The following is an 18,934-nucleotide window of genomic DNA, read 5'->3' as shown; positions in this document are numbered from 1 at the left end:
AGTCGTAATGAACTCAGGATATGAATAAGTGTATTTAACATGCAGTAACAACTGTGTGTAATAAGTGGAATGTTGTTTTATGAAAAATCAGTGGTATGGATAACCCTACATTTTCCTGGTGAGATGTCAAAATTTATGGAAACATAGAAGCTCCTCTCGGAGAGTTTGACACTGTACTTACTAACCCTAACCCATGCCTGCCTCAAGTAAAGGAACGAACATCTGGACAACAGAACACAGCATTTCCCTTTATCAGCAGCCATCACAAGGTCATTTTTCACCATGAGAGTGGCAATGTCAGCACTATGACTTTCTGTGTTCTACCACTTACCTAAATGAATGCGAAGGCTTGTCAGTATGACTAAGAAGGTCAGAGCACCTTCTAGCATTGGTCTTTCTTGTTCAGAGTCTAACACAGCATTCTGATGTTGAGACGCCATGGTTAAAAGATCAACCACTTTGAACCTGCGGAAGGGAAGACAATTTATTTCATTTACTATTCAAAACGCAGTATGCAATACAACAAACAAGTTACTAAATTGGACATTACCTCTCAAAAACACTAGAGATAAAATAGTCAGGATCAAGTCTTGATGCGCAAACCTGCAAAAAAAAAAAAAAAAAAAAAAAGGTAGAAGAGATTCTACATATAACAACAACCATATATGAGCAACACATCTAAAGATTAATCCTAACCTGGAGTAAAAAGATGTCAGGGTCTATCATGGAGTTGCAGAAGTGTGACTGTACATAGGTCATTGCTTGTCCTTTTATCTGTAACCCATTTCTAACCCACATGTTGCTGTGGATCTCTGACAGACATGCCTACAAGCAAACATTTGAATTAATAGAATTACAAATCATCTGAGGTCATCAGTTCCTTAAACAAGCCCAAAGAGCAGAAGCTTTCAGAAGAAACCAAGCAGGATATACCTGAATTTGCAGTGGATGCACCATGATCTTCATCAGCATCTCTTGGTCAGGCAGTAGGCTGTCCAGGTCCAGGCCTTGGCACTTCACAGCCTGGGAAAGGTTCAGGGGGAAAAAACATTATTATAGGGTGAACCCCCCGCTTTTCGCAAGGGATATGGACCAATCCCTGCCGCGAATAGCAAATATCTGCAAATAATAATTGGCGCCACTGGCATCGCTAGGGCCATTTTTTTATGATTAGGTTTTTCAAAGAAATATTGTGCTGGGTGTGCACGCACTGTTGTAATTCAGATTGTATTTATTTTTTTAATATATTAGGCTTACTGGGTATGTTACACACTGGGTGCCACATCAGCTGTGTCCTGTGATAACTGCGCAGGTTAAAACAAAATTTTAAAAAGTTTTTATTTTTATTTTTTTTAAAACCTATTAAAATACAGATAATACTTCATGTTTTGACCATATGGGTAGCAGAAACTCAATGATGTGCACTATACATAGGTAGAAGGGTTTTCCTCATTTTGGGGGTTGATTTTGGGGTTGTGCATTGTACTCAAGAGCGTATTGTACATTATAAATTACGGTACACACAATAAATGTTAGGTGATGCGCGCAAATTTTAACAGCAAAGTAGACTACGCTTGCTATAAGTACCTGTATAAGGAGAGAAGCAGAAACATATTTTCAGTTTCTCTTTTGAATGTGCTTGATGGTGCATTTAAAGACCGCCAACAAAACAAGACACCTCAAATACAGGTGTTAAAAGCATACTACAGTATCTTTGCTTTTCTTTCTTCGCCTCTTTCTACAGTATTAATGAATTAAGCCTAACAACAACACCAAGATTCCAACAGATGGCGCTTAGGAAATACTTTACCTGCTTTGCCCCAAGAATAAAAATGATTAGCGATTAGCCGTGGTTTTCCCACAAATAATGGAGGATAAGGTTTAAAAAAATAATAATAATTCAAAATAAAAAAGCCTACTGCCCATAAATCTACAAATATGTGAGTGAATTCGTTAAATGCCGAACCACAAATATGTGGAGTTTCACTGCAGTGTACTGTATCCTTTTACACTGACATCCCAGCAGTTAGACATACCTTACTGAGGAACATGGCATAGTAGCGGTGCAGTGGCAAGTGAAATGTCACTTGATTTGGCAAAGGCTGAAAGAGAAATAAAAGCCATGAGAAACATCGAGGGCGGAAGGCTCGCCTGCCTGTGTTATCGAGATACTGAGCCTTTTAACTTTACCTCATCATTAAAGCTGATGGCATCAAACCAGATCTGAAGAGTCTCCAAACAGTAGCGTACCACAGTTTTGGTATACTCCTGAGTCTCCTGCAGGGACACAATTAACATATTAAAACTCCTTATATGGCTGTACAGTAAGTTCAGCTTCAAGTGTAAGAAAATGGGCCGGACTTACTTTGACTTTGCAGTGAGTTAAAAGACCCCACATTGGTTGCGCACAGGCCTCCAGCTCAGCTGCAAATGCTGCATAGTATGTCTGAGACTCAAATTCCACATGTTCATTCAACTCCCGCTTATTCAGGTTCATTCCTATCAGAGCACAAAATTACAAAAGTTAGAGGCCACATACTGGGTGGGGGGGGGGGGCAACTACACATTATTAGGACTGTATATTGGAGAATTTATAGCAGGAGACAGGCATACAATGTAGTAGCACGACTGTGCACATTACCCCAGCAAGAAGACACTCAAACCCGTAGAGCAAGGAGTAGTGTTATTTTTAGTGCCATGACTGGACATGGCAAGTTAGCAGCATAAAGCATTATTCTAATTCAGTGACACAGTCTCATATGTACCACTGTGCACCAACAATCATTACAACAAAACAAATGACTGCTTGCGTTTAAAAGGAACATACGGTATGTGGAAGCAGGAGTGATGAAACAGTGGCGTGATCAAATATTGCATTTACACTTTAAAATTTGTATCACAAAAACAATAGATGGCAATGGAATTCTCTAATAAGTAAACAACAGAGGGTAATTATAAAAATTTGAATTCACTGGAAGCCAAGAACAACTACTTAATGGCATTCTATAAAACTTCGTAGAAGAGGGAAATAAAGGGGAGCAAAATCATAATTGTCATTTTTATTTTATTTGGATTACATTGAACAATTATCCAAATACTTTTGTCCCTCTGGTGTATCCAGAATATCTATGCCTCTTTGGGTACACCGCTACCATCATCTAAAGTTTTTCACACAAAAACTTCCTAAAAAAGCAATTCATGGGGGGAAAAAATGGTTTTGAAGAATAATGTCTTGAAGCAAGCTATGCAACTGGTGTGAGTGATCAGGCTCCTCCATGGGGGGGGGAGAAAGAGAGAGAGAGAGAGAAGACAAAAACAAAAAAAGTGCAGTTGCTTCATAGGACTTACCTTGGAAAAATGACACAAAGCTCATCCACAGCATTAACAATGAATGGTCTTCAAGGAACTTTTTTGCAACACTTTGGTGTGACAAGATGTTGATAAAATCACTAACTAATGGCCAGTATGTGTTATTCTTCAACAGAGCCTCGCTGCAATTCACCACAACATGGCGACTGTTTTCTTCATCTGAAAAAGGAAAATGGTTCAAACCAGTATGGGCTGGTTAAATAACATTCAGAGCAAGTGCTTTATATTAATCCAAATACAAAATGTTTGAGCCATTATGAGCACTAACCCTGAAGTTCACTTTTAATAAGGCAACTTTCCATCATGTAAAGGAGGACAGTGACCATGATGTCCAGCAGCTGACACTCCTCAGTCACATGACGAGCCAGTTCCTCGTTGCTGAACAACTGCACGCTGATATGTACGATACGGTTGGACATTGTGTCAGACTCGTGGCTTTTCATCAGGGTTTTCATGATGAATGCATAATGCTGAACAAATGTTTTTGTAAAAGTGATCTGCCAAGACCAAAAAACAAAACAGGAATTAAATAGTGTATTTACTATGAGATGATGAATTCTTTCTCGAGAATGACCTTGTAATCTTGATCTGGTAACATGTTCAGTAAGAAGGTGACCTTCTTCTGAGGAAACTCGTATTTGATTGTCCAAAACAGGAGCTCCTCCAAAAAACACTTATGCTTCAAACATTCAATAATAGACAGGTCTGAGGGAAGAAAAGATACAATGAGAAGAGTAGTTCACGAACCATCAAAAATATTAGAATAAATCTGTATTTCCTCAACATTACCTTTTGTACTGCTACTCAGCTTAACCCTCTTTCTCTGACCAACAGATTGTCCCGCATCTTGGTCCTCCTGTGAATGGGGGAAAAAAAAGCCACTCAATAAAAATCACTCAAATCTAATTTATAAACTATCCAGAGTGATTTGGTGCGAGTAAAAAAATTATTTATAAACTATCCAGAGAGTGATTTGGTATGAGTAAAAAATAACTTTACAGTACACCTCTAAAGTAAAATGCCCCTTGGGATTGAGTACAATTTTTTGCAAAACTATTCCTTTCGTCACACGAATCTTTCAAAGACTTTCCTAATGCGACACTTATTTCAATAGACTAGGTATCAGGATCAATGTGACAAGATGATGATTACACAGCAAGACTCGAGTGGTATCCAGTGTGACCTTGTGCACAATTCTAGTGCCCCTTTGTAATCCGTCATGAAAATTAAGACCCCTTTATTGTTTTCACTCTTAATATTAACAACAGTTAACTTATTTTTTACACTTTTATTAACATAAAAAGTGTTTAAATTTGCCTGTTCATTTAATCAAGGTTTTGTGACTGCAACAGTTTGACCCTGAAACAGATTTCTATTAATGTCCGTGGGAAAAACTGTCTCCAAATCGGACCAGCATCCAGGAACAAATTGCGCTTGACTTTAGATATTTTATTATAACATTTTAAAAGAGTATCTGTTCAAAGTTTTTCACAAACCTCTTTGCTCGACTCATCTGGGCTCCCTGGTGCTGCGGATCCTAAAAGTGAAAGTAAATTGAGCATAGCTAGTTCATGAAGACTGTTCGAGCAATACTCCACCTTAGTCATTAAACATTGCATCCAAGTAAGTAACTAAGGAAATTATATTTCACCATGATAATAATTACACAGCTCATAAACAGTTAAAGATAAAATAGAGCACATTCAAGATTAATGTTCATGCTTTTACAGTGCCCTGTAGAAGGAGATGTTTTTTAACAGCAAGATTAAAGGTTTGACAGACAAGCAGATTTAGGAACATTCCACAACCAAACTGTGAATAAAAAAAAAATATCTATGGAAAGGTAACGTGCGCAGAAAGGAAATCTCACCCAGTAGGGCGTTAGCACCTCCTTCGGCCCCGACAGCGACGTCGCCAGTACTTTGGGCCTTGTCCTCTACAGACACCAAGCCAGAATTCTTCAGTGCTGCCAAATATTTGTCGTAATTCTTTTTAGCGAACAAATTGTCCTCCTGGCCTACCGCAGCAATGTCAAAAGAAAATAGAACTTTGTCATTTATAGGGTGATGTGCTGAATTCTCTTAGTATGTATCTTTTAAGTATATTGTCCTTTGTACCATGATGAACAAACCTAGCAAAAGCAAAGCAAAATAACAATGGATTTGAATGAGAAGTTACCCATGCTCAATTCCTTGAATGTTTGTTGGTTGGTCAAGATCTTTGTTAGTACAGTCCGCATTGCTCCGCCCATTTTGGTGAGCTCCTCCAGGAAGGAGATTTGAGGCTCCAGCTGCTGAAGAACTTTTTGTAAATCTCTCTCAGATGAGGTGTCTGGTGCAGGGAGATAAATACAAGTTGTGACTCTCAGCTCATTGTAAACATGAGATCGGATTTAAACAGGACCATTACACTTGTATGCAGCTTGCGCAATTTATCTATGTCTGCATTTAATATGTAATAAGATATTATAGTGCAGAAATTATGGCTTGGTTTCCAACTCATAGACTTGACTTCTGTTTGAAGACTGGGTCACAAAGTATTTTATTTTACGACGGAAAAGATAACGAACAACTAGTTTTCACCTGGTTCTGTATATCCATCCCTCAAATACTGTATGACAGACAGGATAAAGCGAGGGAGAACCAACTCTGACATCAACAGAAGATCTCTGGGAATTGATGGGATGTTCTCTCCTGTTCTCAACCGATGCCGTCTGCAAAAGCTGTTTGAAAAAAATATTTTGTAGAAAACCGACATCTCAGAGCATTCAGAAAATGGTTGCCTCTATTAAACTCACTGTCTAAACTCTCTTGGTCAGTGAATGAATAATACAACAGGTGTTTGTTTAATAAATGTGATTCCTTTTAATGAACACCAGTATATACAAACGTGATTTGGCTTCCTGGAACCTCATGAACTTTGGAAACAAAGCAACTACACTCACCGGCTAATTATAGTTTGAAAAAAAAAAAACATAAATTGAGAAAAGTTCTTTTTTTTTTTTACTTTTGGGTACTTAAATATGACAACATTTAAGCTGTTAATTATAAACTTTTGGCAATGTACGTGCAGTGAGAAAACTTCCAAATACATTCTGATGTACAGTGTAGTTAAATTACTTATTCTTTTTGTTGTATTTGGGTGATGTTGTATTTCAATGCATTTTGCCAAAATGTTTAACAAGCGCCCAACAAAAAAATTTGAATAGCTCAGATTTGCTTCTTTTTTTTTTTTTTTTTTTTTAAATCCTAAATACAAATAATTGTTTTTTTAAAGTGTTTGTTCTAGAAGGACACGCCCTCACCCGCAAGAGCAGGTGCAGAATTGATGCAATCATTGTTTTACGATGAGGCAACATCATTAAACCGTGGCTCGCTATCACTAGCACAAATGTGACGTGTGCCGTTAGCAAAAAGGGTTCACCACGATCCTCGAACTATCAGACCATGTCCAAACAACCTCATAACTATAAAATATAGTCATGTTCAAGTTTAAGATGATGATGTTCTTATTGAATGGCTAATGTTAGTAGCTAAGTCAATGCTAACTACAGTATCTGCACATTAATGACAGGAGAGGCGAGAGGTCGGGTGACTTGTAGCAATTCGAAGTTATGTATTGCACTTAATGACACAAAGGTTGTATTACTCGACGTAGCTGACGACATTTGAATATTAACAAGAAGCTCCTTTCCAAAGTACAGCACCTGTCACCGGGTAGCACAGCTTAGCTTTAGCGAACTTGGCTCACCCACTCTCTCGCATGACATTACTGTCTCCACAGTCACAGGCCCCGCCAGCCTGGCTCCGGAACATGTTGAAGTCATGGCTAGTATGGTCTCCGTTGTTGAAGCACTCGGCGCACAGTGACATGCAAGGGGAGATGCCACAGGTCCGGCATCGATACGCCACAAAATTCGCCGTCCACACCAAGCCGCATAGGGTGGCGTTGTCATAAGAGCGGACCGTTTTGCAGAACTGCTCGAATGCTTCGCCTCCTGCAATGAGACATTTACACCAGTCAAGCGCCTCTGTGTCCGTCGCTGGTTTTTCGGGATTGAGCACGTCGTCCAGCAGTTCGTGAATTTGTCGGAGCGCAGAGCTGTTGTCAGTCCGCCTCAAGTCTGCCTTCAGGTGAGCGGCAGTAGCTTTCTTGTCCCGGCGCAACAGCGACGCCGCCATCATTCGCTGGCTTGTTGTCCACAAATGTATTTTGGATATCTTGCTACCATGTTCTCGCGGCTTCTCGCGATACTCTTCGTTATTAGCGTTCGTTGAATATTATTTTTTTTAATATAGAAAAGAGATATGCAGCCCTAAAAAGTTGCAATTCGCACTTATTGTACGTGTATATTTAAGGTGTTGTTTCCCCCCAAAAAAAACTCTAGCTTCCGAACTTCGTTCAGACACACCTATATCCGTGTGTTTGCGTTCTTGCTTCTAGGCAACAGATGGCCTAATTTCGCCCCCCCCCCCCATTTAAACAACCCAGCCGTACATTTTTTTTAAATAATAAATATCCCATCCATCCATTTTCTGAACCCCTTATCCTACAAAGGTCGCGAGTATGATTTATCGATTATTAAAATAATCATTAGTCCCAGCCCTAGTCAAAAAAAAAATTCTATTTTAAATGAGATATTTGAATTTAAGTGATGCCCGAAACCACTTTATATCCATGTACATTCTATTATTACTTTAAATACAATAGCAAATATACATCAAATACATCCATTAATTAGCTGGTTAAGTTACTATAATTTAAAATGTCTCTAAGCTCGTTACGTTTTATAAGGTGCGATTGTATTTAATGGTCGTTATGACATCATATTTTATCATGTGTTACAATATTGTTAAATTTGTGTAAGAGCGGGACTATCATCCCGTGTGTTGGTTCCATATCGGTATGTTTTAGTTGATACACCAATACGGAAGTCGTCTCGTCCATAGTAAACTTTTATTTCTATGGACAAGTTAAGACCTTATAGTTGCACACAATGAAACTTAAAGAATTGGAAAGTTGTCTACAACAAGTGGATACGTTTGAAAAGCCCAAAATCCTTCTGGAGCAATATCCAACGAGTGCACATATTGCTGGTGAGGAGACAAAGGTGCGCTCACCGGGGCGTTTGTTTACTTTGCTTTAAATGAATCAGATTTACTTTTATGTTTCCACAGCGTGCATGCTTTACACGATACACAACACGTTTGATGATATTGAGGCTAAACTCGTGGCAGACTTGGGATGTGGCTGTGGGGTTCTCAGCATCGGTGCGGCGATGCTTGAAGCAGGGTGAGCTTCACTTATTTTTGTCATATTTATGAATATTTAAGCTTCACTAATATGTTTTGTAAAGGTTATGCGTCGGTTTCGACATTGACAACGACGCGTTGGACATTTTCAAAAGAAATGCCGATGAATTTGAGCTTTCCAACGTTGATCTGGTCCAGTGTGATTTGTGTTCATTGAGGGAAGAAGACTTAAACAACTCTTTTGACACTGTCATCATGAATCCCCCTTTTGGAACAAAACACAACCAGGGTGATGAAGTAATTCACACATTTTCACAGAATAGAGTCGTACATTAAAATGTTAGAATATTCATAATTATGACCTTTTTTCTTAAGGTATGGACATGAAGTTTTTAAGAGCTGCTATAACAATGGCAAATACCGCTGTGTATTCACTCCATAAAACAACAACACGTGAGGTAAGTCAAGCATTGAGAACTGTCGCTATCTAAAATTAATACAAGTCGCGAACTGTCGCTATCTAAAATTAATACAAGTCGCCAGAATTTTAAAGGCAAATTTTTAAGAAACATAGACACATAACTAATAAAAGTCTTTATGATTATAGACGTGCATAGTGGCAGTTCAAATCTTACTCTTGTGAAAGTGTAGTGATGCATGGAGTGTAGTTGTACTTGAAATGTAACCACACGGTGTATTTTAACAATCGAAGTCAAGCTTATTTTATAGCCCTTAGTCACAAAACGGTCTCGAAGGGCTTCGCAGGCCCACAGTTAAAGATTATAAGGTTGTAAATATATAAAAATACATAGTTATAAGGGGTCTACCGTATTGTTCCTTGTTTTGTGTAATGAATGCATTAACTGTTCATTATATTTAATTCAGTCTTGTAGGAATCTTGTTTTGTCCCAATTCATTCTGTCAGTTAATTATAGCTGTCCCTTTTAACTATTCACTTTGCGGGCAATAAATCAACAAGAACAAATGTGTCTGACAAGTTTATATTCTTTTTCCATTCCAGCACATACAAAAGAAGGCCAATGACTGGGGAGTGAAGATGGAAGTCATTGCAGGTAATCCAATACAAGCACATCAGAACAGTTGAAATGAGAACAGTTGGCTTTTTTTCTGTGTGTAAACAGAACTGAGATACGACTTGCCAGCTTCTTACAAGTTTCACAAAAAGAAATCGGTGAGTTTAAATGCTCTTCACACTCTTTTCCCATCTGGACAGCTGCTTAGCAGGTACATTAAAACTGCCAACTTGTTATGCATGGTTTGTTTGCAATTCACAATGAAAAACGTAAAAAATTGCAACGCTTTATTTCATAATGTAGGGAATCTACAAGAAAAAAAAATAGTGGCAGATTCTTGTCACACGAGGAGTCTTAAAAAAACCAACACAAATGTTCTGTTCAAAATAAAATTATAATCTGAGAGCAGAAAGTTATACATAATAAAAGTCAAAATTGTCTAAAGAGAAACATAGGTGCATTAATGGACATGAAAAGCAAAAAACTGACACCAAGCTTTGCAAATTGTTCTCTAGGTCGACATTCAGGTGGACTTTCTACGGTTCTCCAAGGCCTGAAGATTTTGATTGGAATGGACTTGTTTGCCTCTGTATAGAATAAATGTTTTCTCCAAAAGAAATGATCACTGTATGGCCTTACTAAGATCCGTTTTCAGTTTTGGCCACCTTTGCCGCAGGACCATCAGCTTCTTCAAGTTCCCTCTTCGGGGCCACAGGTGCTGGAGGAAAAGCAGAATTAATTAACATTGTTGAAAAATCTTATTATATACAAATATATGACCAAGCCTTGAAATATGCTCAATTACCATCCTCATCATCACTATCAAATTTCGTCTTCTTGCCCTGGTATTGAGTTCTGCCTTGATCTCTTCCCCCTTTTCCTTTTCGACCTCCTCGTCCTCTGCCGCCAGATTTTCCTCTGCCTCCTTTAAGAGAGACAATATTGTAATTAAAGCGCTGATAAAGAAATGATCTGTTTGATTGGCTGCTTTGACTGAAATTGTTTACCTCTTCCTTTGCTCCGGCTGAGAGAGTCTTGTTGCGCTTCAATGATCTTTTTCAGGACCTCTTTCTCCTCTTCTCCTTCAAGCAGCTTCCATGTAACATTATTATTCTTGACTTTAAGCTCCCCGTCATTTGCCTCTTTGGCCTTCTCAAATGCCTCCTTCGCATTTCCATCAAAGAGAAGGGTGCCCTTGTTGAGAGTCGAGACATGTCTGATTAACCAAATGAATAGGGCTGCAGCTCTCGAATATTTTTTGATTCAATTATTGTACCAATTATTGCATCAATTAATCAGATAAAAACAAATGATTTTGCATTAATAAACAAAAATGTGCACGTGATGCAGGTATTATAGTTGTCCACTCGGGGTCACCAGACCTCACGTTCGATTCCAACATCTGTGACCTTGAGTGCGTGTGGCTTTAACCCTGCTGCTACATTCATTTCTCAGGAACAGCAATGTTCTCGGGTCAATTTGACCCAAAATTATCCAAAAGTGTCAGAAACCGAGAAAAACAAGTTCTCTTTTACTGACCAATTTATTGCAAAAGGAACGTACTGTATATGTTAATAACACATACATTAAGCCCACCGGAATAAGTTTCATTTCAAATAACTACTACTGGGTTAATCTGACCCGCAACATAAAAGCAGGGTTAAATGATGGGGCCTGGCCTGGTGGATGATGGAGTCAGCAAATACGAGTGTAGAGTTTTCTGTTCAGCTGTCTGTGAGCTAAGGTAAGCAACTTGCTGTGTTAACTGGTTAATCTTCGGCCAGTCTGCATACTGTTTAGTGGCTGGCCATTGGTTGTGGCCGTAGCAACTCGCGTATGAATGTGCTTTTTACATTTTTTTTTGTTTCTTGGGGGGGTATTACCATTGGTTCAATTGTGATTGAAAGTGCAACTTATTTCTACAAAGAGTGGTGCGTGAGTCTGCATTAACATTAGTCCATTAGGAAAAATTATCACTGCGAAGCTTCGAGGCAGAGATTTTACTTCAACTTTTTTTGTAATCTAATTATTTGAGATGGTAGATTAATAGTTTAGGCCCTACTTGAAATAACATCATTGTCAGAGGAAGACTTGACTTACCTCCTTGGCCCCTCTTGTAAAATCAACCCACTTGATTCGTCCATGCCCTGAGAACACGTCATGAAAATCTTCTCTGGAAACATCTTCCAGCTCTCCGGAGAACTTTAACAAGGCACCTGAGTGTTCTTCCAAGAGCTGATCCTACAAAACAGCAAGGAGTCATTAGCACGGGCAACCCTCCAAACAACTGAGCTTGTGAAGAGGGTTTAGGGATCATACCATATCTTTTTCCTCCACGTGTTTCTGCTGCTGTTCTTTATCCCTGTGGGAGATTTGTTAAGAGGACGACGCTACTTTAAAACCTTTTTTTTTTTTTTTTTTTTTTTTTACTAAAAAAAAAAAAAATGGTATTTGTGTACTCACTGTTTAACCTTTGCTTTTGTCTCTGCTTTGTGTTGTTTTCTCTCCTGTGCTTTTTTTGCATGGTAATTTTCCCTGTAAGTACACAAGAACATTTTACTTCACAGACCTCTGTACAAGCAAGGTCCATTAATAGCACATTTTATTGCCATTCAAAAATATATATCTATCTATCACTGCCATTTTAGATACAATTTTGTCAGCATAAAATACTAAGTCAACTTTTTGAGTGTCACATTTGAACAAACAATTAACTGAAATCATTCTTCTACACTTTGAAACCCAACATTAACAGGTTTATTAGGCTTATCTACCAAGAAAAGCAAAGTAGAATTGTCTGCAATTGCATTACATTATTATATTAGGCTTTTAATAGGCCATTTGCTGCCATCTGCTGTCAGAAAGTTTATAGCTATTGGAAGTAGGGCTGCAATGAACGATTTTGAAAATCGAGTAATCTATCAATTAGTTTTTTCGATGAATTGGATTTTTAAAAAATAATTTCCATTCCTTTATTCAAAAACACCTCTAATGGAATACTGCATGTTAGTTCACATGCCTTCTATTTGTTTCACAAAACATAAGTGAATAAACTGTATAAAATGTGTTAACTTGAATATCCATCCATCCATTTTCTGAGCCGCTTATCCACACAAGGATCGCGGGAGTGCTGGAGCCTATCCCAGCTATCATCGGGCAGGAAGCGAGGTACACCCTGAACCGGTTGCCAGGCAATCGCAGGGCACATAAACAACCAACCATTCGCACTCACATTCACACCTACGGGCAATTTAGAGTCTTCAATGAACCTACCATGCATGTTTTTGGGATGTGGGAGGAAACCGGAGTGCCCAGAGAAAACCCGCCCAGGCACGGGGAGAACATGCAAACTCCACACAGGCGGGGCCGGGGATTGAACCGCGGTCCTCAGAACTGTGAGGCAGACACTCTAACCAGTCGTTCACCGTGCCGCTAGTTAACTTGAATATTCGATATTTTATTATTTACTCCAAAAAAGCAATTTAATTGTTGCTAAAAGCAACAATATTCAAATACAGAGGCCCTCTCAATTAATTAGAATACTGTAGGATAATTCACTGTATTACAGCATTGTAATTCCAAAAGTGAAACTCATAAATTATACAGATTAATTCAACAAGAAAATACTTTTTAGAAGGCCAATTCCAACCTCATTGCCATATTAATATTTCTTTGACTTATTCTTATGTAATGTTCTAATGTCTTGGAGATTGTAAAATGGGGGTTCTCATTAGCTGTACTGGGAGCTAAAATCATCAAAATACGTAATAAATATAATCTAAATAGTTTACTCTGTGTTGTGAACCTATGAGTTTTTCAATTGAACTACAAAAATACATGAAGTTTTCAAATTCTTTTTAGATGCACCTGTATGTAATAATAAAATGACAAGAGCATACATAGTTTTGTCATCTATTCAATCCAATTTGGAAGAACTAAATGTGTTACATAATTAGAGACCAGACCTAATAAAGAATATACCTATACACATTAGTGTGGTAATACATACCTTGATAACACGAGCATCTCATTGTCTTTGAATGATTTGATGTCTGAACGTTCAAGGAACTGCTTGGATGACTCCTCTGTGTCAAAACAGACAAACACCGATCCCTGCCCCAAAAAAACAAAAATCTAGTTCATATCACATCTCACTAAATTGCATGATCTATTCCAACAGTCAACTGTAAATTAACTTTTACTACCTTGAACTGTCTCTCCATGTCTCTCCTCATTTGAATGTTTTCTACATTGCCTTTTCCATTCAACCACTCCTGGATCTCATCAAGGGAGGTTCCCAAAGGAAAACCTTTCTAGAGGAACAAATATGATGGAAAAAGACTCGGAGATGGGACCCTGGGATAGGATGGATGATAATGACAGAAATGCACGCAGAGATGGAAATATACTACCATTTTAGGGAGGACTTTCCTACAGGCTCAATTCTAAGTACTTCAAATATAAATTTATAGCATGCAAATATATACTGTCCGAAACAGCACAGACATATGCAGGGGGAAAAGCACAAGTGCATAGATTGATGTAATGGAAACTTGAGATGTAGTCTCTGAAGAACAACTACTAAGACCTGTTTAGTCTTTTGTTTTGTTTTTTGTAAGTACCAATTAAAATATCGATTAGTTGACGGTTAATTTTAGCAATACATTTTCAATGAATTTACCATGTAGACAGATTTGTGTTTGACAGCATCTTTGTACTCGTCGTTCAGTTCAGGTAAAGGTTTTTCCGGAGACCTCCTGATTTTAGTCTTGTCCTCACTAATTTCCAAAAGGCCTCTTGTTGATTTCTGGAGAGCAGAAACGATGACGTTGGCATCAGAGGTTAGGGATTTCAGTCTGCAAAGAGAATGTTAAGAATTCAACATGACTGGCCAAAAGTTAATCAACTCGCAACAAAAATTAACTAAACACTGCTGCACTAGATTGTTGACCTGAATCAAAAGGTTACAAATGAGTCAACTTGGATTTTGTTGCGATCAGTAGAAAACATTGATATCCTTAGGCTCACTCTACAGATGTGATGTGAAACCTACTTTTAAAAGGTAATATGCGTAATGTCCGGCGCCCCCTAGGCTGGAATTCTGCATTACAAAAACAGCTGTCGCTTTGAGATGACGTATTTATGTCAGGCACCTTGTTGGGCAGCTAAGGGGTCCTCGTGGAAAATGTGTGGTGCGCCACCAAGTGGGCCAGCACGGGAATGTGGGAAGTTGATCGGCATAATCAGCGTCATCATCTCCAGTAGTGGCTTGGATTAAATGTTTTTTTTTTTATTTCAAAAAAAAAATTTTTTATACATTTTTTTTTATTAAGTCACGCACTCTAGCTTTAAGCCACTATCATGAATGAAAATCATTATACGTTATTGCGCCGCATACAACTCCAAACAATACACAGCATGGACACATTGTGAAGTGAGATTGGACTATCAAGACTGTGGCCCATTATTGATAGTTTCCATCGTTAGAAATTACTGCCAAGATTTAAAGAAGACATATTGTGGAAAATTTACTTTTTCATTGTAATGTAATAATAATGTATACAAATAGTTGGGTCTCTGGAATGTCTGCTCACTCATCAAGTATGACATTAAACAACCAAGTAAATCTTTGTCTGCATATTTCTGAAAATGTGTCTATTAGCAAGCAGTTATGCACTTCCTAATTTACAACACCACCAACCACACAGATCCTCTCTGCCCAGGACATGATCAGCTAGGCTGGCAAAAGATCCAGAGCCACTTTCAAGCAGAAATACCTTCATCACCCATGGTTGCAAAGTCTCTACTATCATGTCAAAGCCAAATGTTAAGCAGAAGTTGTATTGAGTTGTGTTGGATGCACAAATTAGCGTCATCTAACCTTACATACATGACTAGTGCTTGTGGAAGACAAAGACACAAACCTGTTAAATTTAAGCATCGTTTCCAACGTGACCCAGCCATCGTCAACCTGTAGTTGTTCTTTAAGAAATCTGTCTTTTAGAAGATTGTGATTTCCAAAGTAGTACTGCAGCCAAGAATACAGTAAACAAAGTTATTATAAAGGATGTGTATGACCTGAATATAGTATACAAAACACACCCATACTGGTTGTAAACGAATGTCATAATAAATTACCTCGATTTGTCGAGCCACTTTCAGTTCAACTGGAGACATTTCTTCAGACATGGCTGTTCTGTGTACAAAAAAAAAACAAAAGTCACAAATTAATATGGAATTTTGGTTCTCAAACTGGGGTCCACAACATATTTACAACAAATTATGTTGGATCATCAAAAAAATATAATTAATGTTCCTCCCTACCTTGGCTTTGGGCCTTTCAATACCTCTGATATGATTGAAATGCATGAGACACTTTCAGTCTTTGGTCATGTAGAATAGTATAGATAAGGCAAGCCAACCTCGCCTAGATATCTGCGGCTCAGGTTGTAAGTTTCCAATGTGGATAAACCACTGCTTTTTACAACATATAAATGGGCCCTGTATTTTTGGCAATGTTCAGCGCAATTGACGGTGATCGCCTTCCATCAGGTTTCTTTCTTGTCATACAGAAAATGTGAAAATGATTACACTCATGCCAATCGCAGGACACAATACAGACAAACAACCAGTTACATTCACACCAAGAACTTAGATGTCTTCAATTCACCCTCGTTACCTTCAAATTTACTAACACGTTTTTTCATTGATTAATTTTACCCCAGCAAATTAACCTTCCAGGAAGTGATTATGATTCCCAAGTTTGTGTCAGATACTTTTGTTTGTTTGTTTGTTGACCATCTATATAGCCCATTAAATAAAACAACCATGTACATCCAGAATAGAATACCTGTTACACGACTACCGAGAAATATTCAGATCACCATAGTCATGTTGACTGCACTAAAACAGGAAAGTTTTTTTTTTTTATTATTATTATTATTATAAATGTTATCGAGACACTGATGGTGTAGTGGCACATTAATTCACCTGACTTCAGCGCAGGAAGTGTGGGTTCAGTTACCGTTCAGTGACGGTGTGAATATGAGTGTGAATGGTCGTCTGTGTCGATATGTGCCCTGCGACTGACAGTTCAGGGTATAGTCCGCCTTTCGCCCAAAGTCACCTGGGATACGCTCCAGCACCCTGTGACCTTGAACAGGATAAGCGGTATTGAGAATGGATGGATGTAGATTATGTTTGGGGTCAATTTTACCATGGGGGGGGGGGGAGACACATTTTAAGAAGGAATTTAACCCACAGAGCATGTTTTTGGAATTTGGGAGAGAACCCACAGAAGCACAGAGAGTATGCAAACTCCACACAGGAAGGCCACAGCAGAGATTTGACTCCTGGACCACAGAACTATGAGGCAGCCACTAGTCCACTGTGCCGCCATATTGAATGTATCCATCCGTTCGTTTCCTTCCGCTTATGCGAGGTCGAGTCACGGGGGCAGCAACCTAAGCAGAGATGCCTTGACTTCCCTCTCACCAGCCACTTCGTCCAGCTCTTCTGGGGGGGATCCTAAGACATCCCAGGCCAGCCAGATGACAGTCTCTCCAGCATGTCCAGAGTTTTGCCAGGGCCTCCTCCCGGTCGGACATGCCCGGAGCACCTCACCGGGGAGACATCCTAATAAGATGCCCGAGCCACCTCATCTGGCTTCTCTCAATGCAGAGGACCAGCGGCTCAACTCTGGATTAGTTTCTCATTTTCTCACCCTACTTATTGAATTAATTTCAATCAAGTTTGATCATCTTCCTTTCTAATAAACGGGTAATTAATCTGTAGGTTATGATGTTTAAAAAAACAAAACAAAACAAAAAACAATAATTTCAATGCCTTTTAAGAAGTGTTGGTGCACATGGTAGTTATGTTTATTTGGCCTTAGTTATGAGTGTTGGAAAAACTACGTTTAAATTCTCCACTGTGAGGGGTCCCTACCCTAGTCTAAAAAGGTTGAGTACCTCAGAGTGAAATTATTTGATATCGCAATGCTTCAAAAGGCAGGATCCTGAACTTTTGTAAATATGTTAGTATTTTCTTAAATTGTCTAAATGCATAAATTTTTACTGTCTAGCTTAAATAAAATGCCCTTAACAGTTAAGACTTTATGTCAACTCGTTAAGAAACACTCCACAACAAATAAAATCCAACAGTAAATTATTCGTTCAAGCGGAATGAAGTGTTGCGTTTGTGTTGCGTTTTTACTACAACGCTGCCACAGTTAACATGTTAGCTAACGTGCTAGCGAGCTAACATGTCGCACTTGCATACCGGCCACAAAGCGTGCTCCTATATAGACGAACGCTTCCACTTAGAATAATTACCTACGTTCATATTGACGCCTCGACATGAATTCGTCGTCATATTCATGTGGTTTTAAAACATTTCCACACGTTTCATCAGTTTAACTGTGACTCCAAAGACAGCGTGCTGCTCAAAAACGCTGAATAACGACGTGGTGTGCTAAAATCAACAAAGCAAATCTTACACGAGAACCTCAAAAAAATAAACTACTACTATTTCATATTACACTGGAGCGTTCTAGTGCACTTACGAAACAGTTGATAGACGCCGGTGGTAAGTTTAGTCGTTGAGACCAGTTTGCACATGTGGGACTGCGTGCTACGGAAAGTCCGGAGGACCTAAAGAGATCATCTCACAGTATGTTTGTAATGGATGTCATTTTCTCAAAATGTCGGTAGGTGTCGCTGCCATCATACTGCTTTAGTATTCACGTACAACAGCACAAATTGACACATTGACATTTTAGCACTGTACAGACACTTACAACTGCCTCTCATTCGCTCAGTGGCAAGTCAGACGAATGTACCACTACAGTGCAGTGACTACTCTATCAGTAACTTCATAAAACATGAATTCATTTTCATTTTTAATTACAGTATTATTTAACAATTATTTCTTATTTAACCAATTATTTAATAAAACACAATTTGGAAAGAGGTTAAATGTTCATATATAAAACTGGTTGCTTAATTGATATTTTGTACTTTATAATTTCAAATGAATCCATCCATCCATTTTCTGAGCCGCTTCTCCTCACAAGGGTCGCAGGCGTGCTGGGGCCTATCCCAGCTATCATCGGGCAGGAGGCGGGGTACACCCTGAACTGGTTGCCAGCCAATCGCAGGGCACATATAAACAAACAACCATTCGCACTCACATTCACACCTACGGGCAATTTAGAGCTGTCAATTAACCTACCATGCATGTTTTTGGGATGTGGGAGGAAACCGGAGTGCCCGGAAAAAA

The 18,934-nt window shown here is 38.7% G+C and overlaps 3 protein-coding genes across 8 annotated transcripts in view; 1 reads left to right on the top strand and 2 right to left on the bottom strand.

Moving 5' to 3' along the window:
- The window catches only part of ubr3 (ubiquitin protein ligase E3 component n-recognin 3), a 35,656-nt gene extending 27,890 nt beyond the window's left edge, over positions 1 to 7,766 (bottom strand). For 2 of the 3 annotated variants that reach the window (XM_061792036.1, XM_061792038.1), the window contains exons 1-16: positions 7,120 to 7,765; positions 5,952 to 6,091; positions 5,548 to 5,700; positions 5,240 to 5,386; positions 4,866 to 4,906; positions 4,159 to 4,225; positions 3,944 to 4,074; positions 3,638 to 3,866; positions 3,349 to 3,528; positions 2,366 to 2,499; positions 2,191 to 2,277; positions 2,037 to 2,102; positions 934 to 1,023; positions 697 to 825; positions 551 to 603; positions 332 to 465 (exon numbers count right to left, since the gene is read on the bottom strand). In XM_061792036.1, coding sequence (XP_061648020.1) covers positions 332 to 465; positions 551 to 603; positions 697 to 825; positions 934 to 1,023; positions 2,037 to 2,102; positions 2,191 to 2,277; positions 2,366 to 2,499; positions 3,349 to 3,528; positions 3,638 to 3,866; positions 3,944 to 4,074; positions 4,159 to 4,225; positions 4,866 to 4,906; positions 5,240 to 5,386; positions 5,548 to 5,700; positions 5,952 to 6,091; positions 7,120 to 7,553 — 2,215 coding nt within the window. In that variant the 5' untranslated portion in view covers positions 7,554 to 7,765. Of the gene's footprint in view, positions 1 to 331; positions 466 to 550; positions 604 to 696; positions 826 to 933; positions 1,024 to 2,036; positions 2,103 to 2,190; positions 2,278 to 2,365; positions 2,500 to 3,348; positions 3,529 to 3,637; positions 3,867 to 3,943; positions 4,075 to 4,158; positions 4,226 to 4,865; positions 4,907 to 5,239; positions 5,387 to 5,547; positions 5,701 to 5,951; positions 6,092 to 7,119 lie in introns of all 3 variants that reach the window. The other variant, XM_061792037.1, reaches the window with a different exon arrangement.
- A 506-nt stretch (positions 7,767 to 8,272) lies between these two features.
- On the top strand, positions 8,273 to 10,274 carry mettl5 (methyltransferase 5, N6-adenosine). Of its 2 annotated transcripts, XM_061792713.1 has the most exons (7): positions 8,273 to 8,465; positions 8,547 to 8,661; positions 8,726 to 8,910; positions 8,997 to 9,079; positions 9,643 to 9,694; positions 9,764 to 9,813; positions 10,171 to 10,274. In XM_061792713.1, exons 1-7 carry the CDS (start codon positions 8,366 to 8,368, stop codon positions 10,210 to 10,212), a joined length of 627 nt encoding a protein of 208 aa, XP_061648697.1. In that variant the 5' UTR covers positions 8,273 to 8,365; the 3' UTR covers positions 10,213 to 10,274. The 2 variants fall into 2 exon arrangements, with proteins under 2 accessions (XP_061648697.1, XP_061648695.1); XM_061792711.1 differs by having other exon boundaries at positions 9,764 to 10,274.
- Positions 9,607 to 18,362, bottom strand: ssb (small RNA binding exonuclease protection factor La). 3 transcript variants are annotated; one of them, XM_061792709.1, is made up of 13 exons: positions 18,219 to 18,278; positions 17,993 to 18,127; positions 15,794 to 15,851; positions 15,580 to 15,683; positions 14,337 to 14,511; positions 13,861 to 13,968; positions 13,665 to 13,768; positions 12,119 to 12,190; positions 11,975 to 12,017; positions 11,756 to 11,896; positions 10,663 to 10,849; positions 10,461 to 10,580; positions 9,607 to 10,373 (listed from the first exon to the last, which is right to left on the bottom strand). In XM_061792709.1, the coding sequence occupies exons 3-13, from the start codon at positions 15,842 to 15,844 to the stop codon at positions 10,294 to 10,296; spliced, it is 1,185 nt and encodes a 394-aa protein (XP_061648693.1). In that variant the 5' UTR covers positions 15,845 to 15,851; positions 17,993 to 18,127; positions 18,219 to 18,278; the 3' UTR covers positions 9,607 to 10,293. The 3 variants fall into 3 exon arrangements, with proteins under 3 accessions (XP_061648693.1, XP_061648692.1, XP_061648694.1); XM_061792708.1 differs by lacking the exon at positions 17,993 to 18,127 and having other exon boundaries at positions 18,219 to 18,362; XM_061792710.1 differs by lacking the exons at positions 17,993 to 18,127; positions 18,219 to 18,278 and adding an exon at positions 17,150 to 17,919.
- Positions 18,363 to 18,934: the final 572 nt, after the last annotated feature.

This window comes from Phyllopteryx taeniolatus, chromosome 12 (assembly GCF_024500385.1).
Source record: "Phyllopteryx taeniolatus isolate TA_2022b chromosome 12, UOR_Ptae_1.2, whole genome shotgun sequence".
In the NCBI taxonomy this organism is placed as follows: Eukaryota; Metazoa; Chordata; class Actinopteri; order Syngnathiformes; family Syngnathidae; genus Phyllopteryx; species Phyllopteryx taeniolatus.
This window is presented reverse-complemented; position numbering and strand designations above follow the sequence as displayed.

What these genes read in the sequence shown, in the direction of transcription:
- mettl5 (XM_061792711.1), top strand. Translation starts at nt 8,366, where the DNA reads ATGAAACTTAAAGAATTGGAAAGTTGTCTACAACAAGTGGATACGTTT. An exon ending in GCGGCGATGCTTGAAGCAGG is followed by an intron (nt 8,662 to 8,725) that starts GTGAGCTTCACT and finishes TGTTTTGTAAAG; the next exon opens with GTTATGCGTCGGTTTCGACA. An exon ending in GAAGATGGAAGTCATTGCAG is followed by an intron (nt 9,695 to 9,763) that starts GTAATCCAATAC and finishes GTGTGTAAACAG; the next exon opens with AACTGAGATACGACTTGCCA.
- ssb (XM_061792708.1), bottom strand. Translation starts at nt 15,844, where the DNA reads ATGTCTGAAGAAATGTCTCCAGTTGAACTGAAAGTGGCTCGACAAATC. An exon ending in ACAAAAGCAAAGGTTAAACA is followed by an intron (nt 12,018 to 12,118) that starts GTGAGTACACAA and finishes AATCTCCCACAG; the next exon opens with GGATAAAGAACAGCAGCAGA. An exon ending in ACGTGGAGGAAAAAGATATG is followed by an intron (nt 11,897 to 11,974) that starts GTATGATCCCTA and finishes GCTGTTTTGTAG; the next exon opens with GATCAGCTCTTGGAAGAACA.